This window comes from Momordica charantia (assembly GCF_013281855.1).
Source record: "Momordica charantia cultivar OHB3-1 chromosome 7 unlocalized genomic scaffold, Mcharantia_2.0 BLBB01000007.1, whole genome shotgun sequence".
NCBI classification, from domain to species: Eukaryota; Viridiplantae; Streptophyta; class Magnoliopsida; order Cucurbitales; family Cucurbitaceae; genus Momordica; species Momordica charantia.
This window is the reverse complement of record NW_028275165.1, coordinates 16389029-16401020: the sequence shown is the minus strand read 5'-3', so window position 1 is coordinate 16401020 and position 11992 is coordinate 16389029. Positions and strand designations below refer to the sequence as shown.

Here is an 11992-nt window from a genome sequence, read left to right as displayed (position 1 = left end):
TGATTTGTTGGGTAACCTTCTAATTTTTTATTTCTGTTTCTTTTTTTTTAATAAAAAATGGGATTTTATTATTAGTACATAAATGTAATAATAATAAAATAAGATTTTTATTTATGTTGAAATAAATTGAATATGGGAATAATACACAAGAAATTTGTTGTTTTTGTTGTTTAATTTTCAGTTTTGTGTCTATAACCCAACTGATTTAGGCATCTATTTTTGAATAAAAGGTCAGATAAAGAATTGAAACTCCAGGATGTTTGAGATGTCAATTACTGCTGTGCTCACTTTACCGGTTACCTCTTTTTTGTTAGGCATTTAAAGATTTAATGAACATAAAATTTAATTTAAAAACTAAATTTGTAACTAAAAAAAAGTGGGAGCTAATTAAATTAATTGGTAAAAGAAAGGATTGGTGGGGAAAAGGAGGGGGGATTCACGGGTGGTGGGTCCCACCCACTAATGAGAGTGGTGAAAAGGGAGGGCCCCACCAATGGGCATGCCCCCCCGGGGTCCACCTGCTTCTCTGCTTCCACTGTGGTCCACGTCGGTTTTTTCTAGAAAGGGACCCATACCCGATGGGTGGGCCCTACTTTTTATTTTAATTTTATTTTATTTAAATAAATGAATTCGTGGACCTTTTTTACTTGGTCGACTTCCAACTCAAGATTATGTATGAGAATTTTGATTCGATTTGCCTTCTTTCTCTCTCTCTCTCTCTCTCTCTCTCTCTCTCTCTCTCTCTCTCTCTCTCTCTCTCTCTCTAATTAATTCTAAACGTATCATACATCATAATCGGAAAAAAGGCCAGACCATTATGAAAATAAATCTCAAGCAGACTTTATCTCTAGTTAGAATCTAAAACGAAAGCTACCTTGTAGTAGCACGAGCATACACTTCTCTTCGAAGAAGGTGTAAAATAACCCGAGTCAAGTAGGGTATCATACCTATGCATCTTGGAATTATATTCTTTCCAAATATGAGATATAGAGGTCGTCCAAGCAATTTTTCACACTCTATATCTAGGTGAACGACCTCTACTACTAATACAACAGATTTATGCTAGCTATGTATCTCATAGACAAATATTATACGAAAACCTATAGACGAAATTATACCACTCCAAACAAATTTGCTAAACATACAATCAAAGAAGTGGTGGTTTCGAGTCTCAATCTCATTTGAACGAAGGATACAAGAAATTGGATGAGAAGAACACCAAGACTTTTTAAATGGTGAATTCGCATAATGTTGTATGAAGGAGTAGACCAATCAATTACTTGTTTGTTCGATGACATCAGCAGGGTTGTAGAGCAAAGAATGAGTGGAGATTATAATGTTGTTAGGATATATTCCATTTGTTGATAAGTTCTTTTTTAAGAAATAGACTTTCCATAAGTTTCCACATGACGTAAGTGCCTTTGGGACCATTACATCAGATCTTTGATAATGTTGTATTTGATGGTCATTGTGGTGATAGGCTCCACTTCTACGACTTTCATTGGTCATTCCATTGTCAACTCTTATATGTTTCTACAATGGCTTGAGGAACATTCCGATGTAGATACTTTACAAAAAAAATCGAATTATTCTTATAAATCAACATAAATATTATAAATGTAGGAAGGAAAATGTAATTATGAACCATTGAAGGAGAAAAGCAAGTTGCAACCCTCACCGAGTCTAGTGGGCCTTCCTTCAATTTCATTGTCAATCAACTCTTCTAGTGGTTAAAAAAAATGAGGATGACGTCATAATGGACACTTGTCAATTGTACAATGGCTCAATCGAAATCATTCATGTCCAACTAACCTCATAAATGAGGTCATTAAAACGTAAAAAGGTAAAATATATCGACTGGTCCCTAACTTTTTAAGTAATATTTAATTTGATCTTTAATTTTTTAAAATTCTCAAGTTTATTATTAATGTATTAAAATTATTTAATAATAGATCAACTCCCTTTTTAACACGTTTTAATAATTCTTTTTTTTATGGGAGGACTTAATTGGAAATTATAAAAAGTCAAGGGCAAATGAAAAACTGCCTATTAGGAACCATTTAATACATTTTAACCAAACTAAATTATAAAAATTAACACACCCCACTACAAAATTACCCAAAAAAAAAATCTTTGATCAACACCAAAAAACAAGTGATTTATATTGAATATGTGAATGATAATTCAAAATTATTATTGAAAACCCATATTTAAAAAAAAGGCAACCCTTGACAAGTTTTCCCAACTCAAAAAGACATTTTATTTTGCCAGCAAAATACCAATATACAGTGCTAAATTATTATTTCAAAAACAGTTTAACGGCAAAAGAAACATCACTAAATAATTCTACAAAGGAAGTGTAGAAGAAGAAACCAGAAGGGGAAGACTTTGAAGCTTCAGGGAAGCAATGTTAAGTAAAAACTCCAGTTTTCCTCCCATCTCATGAAGCTGACATGTAAGTATATCTTGTCTGAGCTCCAACAATGAGCTCCACAATTTTAGCTGCAAATCAAGAGAGTAAAAATCAGTCATAATTGATTGGAAGGAAGAAATTTGGAAACAGCTGCAAAGAAAACTATCTCAGATGTACTGCAGAAGAACCTGTGAGAAATCCAACAAAAGGTACAGGTTCCAGAACTTGTTCGGTTCTTTCGAGTTTTCGCCTGAAAAAACAATCAATGGAAGTTATCTTCACTTCGAGATTCCAAGTTCGGAGTTGGGGACTAAAAAGTGTAAGTTAAGTTACAAGTTTGGTCTCTGAACTTTCAAAAATTCTACATGGCTCTTGTACTTTAAAAAACCTCTAATAGATCCCTTTTAACTTTCAAGTCTCTATCATTGATTTAATTAGTTTAGCCATTATGCAGTATAGTGACTAAATTATTTAAAGATTATATAGCGAGTAAATTTGAGCATATTTAGGAGTGTTTGGGGACCAAACCTTTTAAAGTATATGGACCAAATAGATATAACAGTGAAAATTTAAGAATCTATTAGAAACTTTTTAAAGTTCAGGGACTAACTAGATATAAACTCCAAAAATTCCGAACCAAACTTGTAATTTAACTAAAATTTCAAATCTTAAACCATGTGTTCACCTTGTGTATCTGTCAAAAAATGGGTCTCTCATCAGGTAAAATGCCCAAAGCATCTTGCGTCTTCTCAGCTGAACCAAAAAATCAAATATGTTGGAGTTATTAAGAGAATGATAGTTTACAAAGCATGGACCCGTCTTTTTGCGAGCAAATACTTTATATGACATCAAATTCATGAGGATAAATGAGAGAACCCCTGACCTCATCCTTCTCGGAGTCGGAAAGGTGCGATTGTCGACCTTTTATACTTGCTGAAGCTGAAGAAGCATATGATAAAAAGCTCATCCCGATGAGGTCAACAGCTAGAGAAAGAAACCAAGGAGTCCATGACCGACTCCCATATTTTCGGATCAGTAGAACATAAATAAGCGGTCTTGTGATAAAAAGAACTTCTCCAGTTACGAAAAGAGCCCCGCGATGACCCTGTTCAGACAAAATGGTCGAAAGAGTTGACCTCTTCTCAGGTATTGTAGCTGTAGAGGCATAACTAAGAGTCAGTAGACATAAACAACAACATTCTAGCACATTGGGATCATAACAAATCACCAGTTGATACAATTACTATGCACCTGGAGGCTTCAACATTGCATTCTGGTGTTGAACCTGGTATGACCAGGTTGGAGACGAAATCAACGGAGCGTTTTCACCAAACCTGCTTAACGCTGACAATGCCCTCCCTTCTAGATTCCACTGGTTGTGTCCATTAAGATATCTAGAGTATCCAGATGCATGACCCCCACCATGGTTCGTAAAAGCATTAGCTTTGTGCTGAGAAGTTGAGGTTGCCAGATGCTTCTCGTTATTTGGCGTTTCGCCTCCTTCGAGAAGCATCTTGTACCCCCTATTCTTGAACAAAGCTAATCTAAATAACACCCTGAAATCAAACGGCTACCAATGAAAAGGGAAAAAAATGCACAATAAAGAAGTCACAGAAGATTAAAATGTGTCTTACTTCATAGCCTCTGTAGCAGCAATGAAGTTCCATCGCTTATCATCGCCATAATATTGTTGTGCAGCAACTTCAATCAATGTTTCCAAGTTTTTCAGAGCAGATATGCACAATGAATAAGGAAAAGAGGATGGCCCGGCTGAGTTCACATGCATTTGGGTTGGAGTTGTTTCGATTATGTGTTCGTTGACTGCGGTGATAATGCCGACAGCGGCAGAAACTGCAGAAATCCCTAAATTAATGAATAATAGCATGAACTTTGCAAAAAAGAACCACATGAAGCATGGCAAGAACTTAAGAGAAAAGAAGCCAGTAACCAGTGTTCATTTCACAAGACGCTGTCAGAAAACAACAAATATACTGGTTCTTTTTCTTTTTAATAGGAAACAAATATACTAGTTAAATTTTACATTTGGTACACACTTCGAATTTATGGAGATACCTCCCAATATTCTAGGTTCAAGCCTCCACGTCAAGAACTTAATAGCTTAAAAACTTAAAAACTCATGTCGTCTCTCAAGACTAGGGAGATCATAACCTCCTCGAAGTGAAAGATCAGGGAGATAGGCCATTATAACATTGTTCAATTCAAAAAGGATTTAGAGTCTTCTTAACTTTCCTCTGTTTTTTAGGGAAAAAATAAATTTTGACATGGGCTAATGTAAATTTGTAGCTTTTGAAAGTGAGACAAGTAAGAATGCCATGCATTTTTCATCAAAGAGAACCAAAGGGCACCACAAAATCCAAGCTAAGAAGAAGCAGTCAAATGTTACCAAAGTTTCACAAAACCTGCTTCTGGTCCAATTTCTGAATCAGAAAATCGTTCAGGAAGAAGCCACGTCAAGCCCTGTACGATATTAAGAACCCTATAATAAGTAATAATCCACAAACTTATACCTGTTATTAATACTCTCAGATCTACAAACAGTTTGACTTGCATCACAGTGATATAACAACAGTTTCAGAAACTATCAAGAAATTAAACTGTTAAACGTCAAACCAACATGTAATCACAAAACACTAGTGCATCATTGTATAATGGCACTATTTCTTTTCTGAGAGAACACCTTTCATTTAGAAGAACAGAAATACAAAATGAGGCCTATAATTAGTAATCAGACTGCATAAGAAAAAATTCTCTTATTTTTTAATCATGCACCAAAGTATCATTTCCATATCTATACAATACAAACATATGAGTCCATTCTAGGAAAGGAAATCTATACAATAAAGAATAATTAATTATACTAAAGTTCCAGTAATAAGTTAGAATTTTTCCCTCAAGTTAGCGCATATGAGTTAATCGCACACACACTCTTACGAAAATAGATAATTTGAGCTGCACTTAGAGCCTTCATGAAAATATCACCCAATTATTCTCCAATCTTAATAATAGAAACCAAGTCTTGTATTTTCCCACAAACAAATGGTAATCAACTTTTACATGTTTAGTTTCATTTATATAATACTAGATTGGGACTTATCAACTATTATTTGTTTCCCTTTCAAAATAATAACAATAGTAATAATAAAAAATAATAAAGGAACTGCAATGTTTTCGAGGCGCAAGGCACACCTCAAGGCGACAAGCCCTTTGATCGACTTGAGGTAAGAGGTGATACAAAGGCGACACCCGAGTGAAGCGAGGTGCACCTTAATAAATAAATAAAAATTATATATATAGTGCATAAATTTATATAGTAAACATAGTTTAAAAAATCAATACCAAAATAGTGTCATACTAATATCAACAAGATACATAAAACAACCAAATTCAATAAGTTTAGTCGGAGACGGAAGCGGCGAAGGTGGTGGTCGGAGACGGGAGCAGGCGATGGCCGAAGATTGAGGGTGGTGAAGGTGAATGTCGAGAGGCAGAGAGAATGGTTAGGGTTTGTGCATTGAGGTATTTCGCAAGGGAGAAAGGTTCTTTTAGAAAAACACATTAAAATTTTTTAAAAATAAATCAAATAAGGCAGATCGCCTCGCTTCAACGAGGCGATCGCCTGGCCTCAGGCGAGATTGGAGGCACTCGCCTGAGCACCTTGCGAGGCGCACTTGGGCGAAATCACCTCGCCTCTCGCCTTGGGCGAGCACCCAGGTGCGCCTCAATAACACTATATGGAAGTAATATGAAGGGCAGCTTGATTAGCTAGCATAATTTGGCTAGAATCGAGATACGGAACCCTAACTTAATCATAGGATGATTATTTATTCATGTACTTCCCCACACAACTGTTGCCATTGATCTACATTTTGTAATAATACTCACTGTAAGACTACACTCTCCTTGCTCTCCAAGGGACTTAATTGCCTCCCACCAGTTGAACTTTGATCTTCCTTTGTTCCTTGCCCTGCCCATTTAAGCAAATGGAAAGCATCCAACCTTGATATGTCCATGATCTTTATACAAAATTCCACCAACAAAGTTCTACTTTCAAATGTCAAAAAATTGATTGAATATGTCAAGTCTGATCAAGTAAGGTGATTTGACTTCTCAACCAGTCTATTATATTTCTCTCATAGAAAGGTAATTTCAATAGGTTCTTCCATAAGGACTCCTTGAAGACCACCGTGAAGAAATGAATTCTTAACGACAATGTCTAACTCACATGCAGGCCAATGTGAGCAGCTACCATGAAAATGAATAACCTGCCAAATTTTGATTTAGCAACTAGAGAAGCATTGGATTAACCCATTTTAAGTCTCACCATATCTTTTGACAATGCAACTTCAAATCAAGTAATTGATCCAAAAACTTGTTTGCATCCCAATCCAATAGATTTCTTCCTTGCAGGTTAATGTATAAAGTCCTAAATAAGAATATTATCTAAGGCGTTTGTCCATTCTATCACATTTATGCCATCCAAGATTGGATGAGCTTCTGGAAAAATCTCAAGAACAGAAAGTTAATCAAAAGAAGCAAATAAGGAATAAACAAAGGATGATGGATGGTTACGGAATACCTAAAAGGAAACACACCAGTACAATAATCTTTTGTTTTGGGGAAAGCAACGAAAATATCAATATATCATCCCGGTCTTATAGCGAATAATCTAGGGAGTGAAATCAATCAATGTTGTTTTTAGAGATGTACATAATACCAAAAAAGTCGAAATTAAACCAAATCAAACCGAACTGACTAGTTTGGTTCAGTTTTTATGCTACAATTGGTTCTATCGATTTTAATTGGAAAGGATTATTTTGGTGTTTTGTCCTTATTAGCATTTCGACTGCAGTCTGTTCTTATGCCCTAACTTCTACTTGGTTCTTTTTGGAGTTTGGTCTTCGCTCTTGATGCTAAGGAAGGTTTCTCCCTCATGCGGTTGTTGACCCTAGAATTAGTTTGATTTCCCAAGCTCGGCAGCAAGCAGTTTTTCTGAGTTCTGTTTTAGAATGCTTTTATCACTTTTGAGCTTGTATTGCTCTTGTTGCTATATTTATTCGTTATTTTTCTATTCTTCTCTCTCTTCTTTTCTTTTTTCACCCATTGGGGGTTTTGTATCTTGAACATTTTTCCTTTTTCATACATCAATGAAAAGTTGTTTCTTGTTAGAAAAAAAATAAAAATTGGATAGGATTTTTTTAACCCCAGTTGGCTTTCTCTTGTAAATCTTAATTACATAACATTAATGAAATGAAATTCTGTTTCCTCTCCCGAAAAAACAACAATTATTTAGACTAGTATGTCATCAATATCTCTTGACTTGTAAGTACAACAGAGCTAAAGCAACTTGTTTTAAAATCAATAATAATAATAATTTCATCTGACACAAGGTACTTATTAAGACCGGAACAATAACATATACCCTTTCAAATGAGAGCCAAAAAAAATACACTTCAAAGATCTTAGATCCAATTTCATGAAGTGAGGATGAATATCTCAAACAAACAACTTAACCAAATATCCTATGTTCATTAGAATATAATGACTTAGTAAGCTAACAACACGTGCATGGGCTCACCATTAAGGATGAATAAAAGCATGCAATCAATCATAAAACAAACCCTCTACCCGAAGTACATTCATTGGGACGTGCATTTGAAACAATGTACTCGCAGTGTGGACTGTGGAGTATGTTTTGCTTTTCTCTTTCTACCACTCTATTCCAAGATGGAGTATAAAAACAGAGGGTTTGATGAAAAATTAACTGTTTACTCATCTAAGATTGAACTTGGTATTTTAAAGGAAAGATTCAATCTTAACTTTAAAATAAAAGATACATAAGTGAGAAAAAACTATCCATTAAATATAACCTGTAGTCACATACAAACAATCATTAACAAAAATAACAAAATATTTAAATCCAATTTTGAATGTAACTAAAAAATAACCCCAAACAATAAAATGAACCAGCTAAAAGGAGCGCCGGTACATTTCTTGATTCTAGGACTCAAACTGAAATGATGGTGTTTGGGAAGCTAAAAAGAGTGACAGCCTAAAGAAGATAAACTATAGAAGAAAAAGGATGACCAAAAACAATACTATTGCACTTGAAATTGGGTTAATACTCCAAAACGTGCTATGAATTTTTTGGTATATCTCTATCAAGGATGTAGAAACCTCCAAATTCACATCCTCTACCAATAATCTTCTTCATCATAAGATCCTGAAACAAGCAATGACCGAAAAAGAATGAGATACGAAAATTAAGACCATGGGCGAGTTTCCAAAATTGGGACAAATGAAAAGTAAAGGGGTGTTAGTTATACTAGACTCAAGAACAGACGAGGTAGATCCATCTAGTGACAATAGTTCAAGATTTAGATGTCTAAAAGATTGAAAACAGACTATAATTATCGAAAACGTTAGGTTACATTAGAATCCATGACCTCATTTGGAAAATAACCAAACAAGACATTTATCTGACCTGGTAATAGCAGTGACACAAGTAGATGAAGATTTTAGTGGTCCTTGATACAGTTGAAATTTGGCTAATTCATCTACAGAGGTTAGAATGAACATCACAGATGTATCATTTTTTGATAAGTTATCAGATGCACCATCAGAAGATGCAACATGGGGATACCGAGTTTTCTGCCTCTTATTCAGCAATTTCCTACAATCACGTTTCACATGACCCACCTGATGACAATAGTAACACATAATCCCGCTTGAATCTTGTCTCTGAGTATAAGAGTTACCATCATAGGTGTTTAATCTTATTCCTCTACTACTCTTATACGGTAATTTGTTATGCTCAATCTCACTACTTTGACCACCAAGCGCATTATTGGACTGAAGTGGAGCAATTGATTGTGCCTTCTCTATTTGAAGTAACTTATTGAATGCTTCTTCCAAGGAAATCTCAGAACTACAAAGAATATCAGTTTTAGGGGTCTCAAATTTTGGCAGAAGCCCAGCCAAAATATTCATGACAGCTATGTTTTCTCGTTGAGCTTTTTGGATTTTCACATCTGTGCTAAATGGTGAAAAAAAATTAAGCTCTGCATAAGATTTTCTTAATTCCATATAGTATCTTGTAAGAGACTTTTCACCCATCTCTGCAAGAAAGAAAGCCTTGCAAATATCATACATCATCTTGAAATGTACTTCGCCTTCCTTGGAGTACACTGACCTCAAAAGTTCTACCAATTCTTTCACAAGTTCACAATGATTAACTAGACCAACTAATTCATTCTCAATAGAAATTCATTATCTACAATAATAGTCGAGCATCATCCCTTGACCAAGCTTGACTGGCCTCATCTTCAGGTGGATCATCAATCATATGATGGTCCATACCAATACTTCGTAGATAATCTCTATATATATATATATAGTCGTGTCCTTTTTCATTCACTATATATATGGATCCTATTGAAAGAGATGAATTTCATACAATAAAGGAAAATCAGTTGGGTCCCAAAACTCCTAAAATTCAGCTATACAATAACATACAAATTATAACGAGGCCAGACAAAACATAGGCCAAAACCAAGCAAACTAGCCACCTAATGATAAATACAAGGAGCTACAACTTCTTGTGATCAGACATAAAAAATGGCTCATTCACCAACATGCAAATAATTTTGTATTTTCGTTCTCTTTTTTTTTTTTTTTTGATAACGGAGAGTCAGAGCTTTGCTCCCCTATACCCAGGGGCACCCGCGCCCACCCCAAGGCTCAAACTCGGGAGACATCAAGGTTTTTTGGTATTAAGTTGACTAGAAGGTTCGAATCTTAAACCTCTAAGCCAGAAACCCCAAGCCATTGCCAATTGGGCTGCCCTATAGAGGCGGTATTTTCTTAATTATAGATCCACCTAAATAATTTCTAAGCCAGAAACCCCAAGCCATTGCCAATTGGGCTGCCCTATAGAGGCGGTATTTTCTTAATTATAGATCCACCTAAATAATTTGTATGCCGTCAAAAATATCCAAAGTATAACTAAGATCCATATTTACTCGATGGCCATTAGGTTCAGCTTTTAACAAGAAAGTTTCATGGACACTCCCATCCGGGAAAAATAAATTATATAGAAAGAATACATGTTAATAACCATAAAGGCACTTGGTGCAGTTTCCCCGAACTGTTTTCAATTCAAAACTAAAAAATGACAGTGGTTGCCTGGTATCAAACGTCCAACCAAAACTCATAAAATTGACCATTGTTCAACCATCTTATTCATTTTCAAATAATCAAAGACTAAAAGTTTAATGCTCCTCATGTCCATTACTATCAGATATATGGATACCATCTATTGGTTATATCTCTTGTTTTCAAAGATAAGAAATCTAATCCACATCATGACATATATACCACCTTAGATTTCCAGAAAATGAAGTAGCCAGTGCTTACTGGACCAAGGGAGGAAAATGAACAGTGGAAACATAAAACCATTATTTGAACAAACTATTATTAGACTAATACATACTTCCTACATATCTTAACAGATAGTGTCATAAAATTCGATAGAAACGCCGTTTAATAACAAATTAGATAACTAACAAGTCAACCAAATCTATTCACAGATGAAACTGAACAGAAAAAACAGAACGTAATGAAGAGAAATCAAGAGTACTCACATTTGCAAGAGACTCCAAAGAGTGCAGATAGTGTCTGTTATCCCTAACCCACTTCTTATAAGCTTCCATGAACTCAAAAAAATAATTCCCAAAACAGCACCAGCAACAAAAGAGAGAAGAAAAAAAACAATCGTCCAAGCACCCGGTGCAAACTAAAACCCTAGTGACGGAACAACGAAAAATTCCCTCATGGCCGAAAGTAAATCTTCAACAGAACTGTAAGGTCATTCAAAACGATGAATCTCTTTCGCGAACTTTTCAGGAAACTTCTAACGAAGAGCTTGCTGCTGACGATGGAGAAATTCCAGGGGAAGGACGGAGGAGACAACAAGCAACCGAATTGGGATTTTATAAAAATTAAAACTGTAAATTTCATCAGCCCCACCACCCAATTTACCGCTGCCAATCTGAAAAATCCTTCACATCTCTCTAGAAATTTGGTTACACATAGGAGATCGAGAGAGACACACATACGTCAATTGTCAATATCATTCTTTTTCTTTTTTCTTTTTTCTTTTTTTGGGAGTATTATGATTTATTTCAATATCTTTTTTTCTGAAGAAGATGATTTATGTCAATATCTGTATCGGTTTATCTATTATCTTTGAGGAAAAAAAATATCTTTATCTTAATTTTAACTTTTCTGGTGCAAATATCTATGCTTTTTTAGTTCCAAAATATACCTTATGGAGTGTAAATTTCCTTTTTTTTTCATTTCTTTTTAAATTATATACCTCCAATAATCCGAGTACTTATTATTATTTGAAAAGTCAATCATTCAATTTGCCACTAAGATAATTATTGAACTAAAAAATAACACAATAATATTAGCATCAAAGCATTTCTATTTCTTATTTTTTATTTTTTAATAAAATTTTATATAAAAATTACTTTTTAATTAAATATTCAATATCCTTTT

At 34.7% G+C, this 11992-nt stretch overlaps 1 protein-coding gene across 6 annotated transcripts; it reads right to left on the bottom strand.

The window, feature by feature from the left end:
- Nucleotides 1-1321: 1321 nt before the first annotated feature.
- Nucleotides 1322-11563, bottom strand: SSE1 (shrunken seed protein (SSE1)). Of its 6 annotated transcripts, none has more exons than XR_015792263.1 (10): nt 11074-11563; nt 4834-4891; nt 4048-4264; nt 3665-3969; nt 3297-3568; nt 3099-3166; nt 2602-2663; nt 2374-2502; nt 1679-1723; nt 1322-1567 (listed from the first exon to the last, which is right to left on the bottom strand). XR_015792263.1 is itself a non-coding variant. In XM_022296962.2 (8 exons), the coding sequence occupies exons 1-8, from the start codon at nt 11140-11142 to the stop codon at nt 2441-2443; spliced, it is 1113 nt and encodes a 370-aa protein (XP_022152654.1). In that variant the 5' UTR covers nt 11143-11562; the 3' UTR covers nt 2237-2440. The 6 variants fall into 6 exon arrangements, 2 of the variants coding, with proteins under 2 accessions (XP_022152654.1, XP_022152661.1); XR_015792264.1 differs by having other exon boundaries at nt 1679-1720; XR_015792261.1 differs by having other exon boundaries at nt 1322-1723.
- Between the last annotated feature and the right edge of the window lie 429 nt (nt 11564-11992).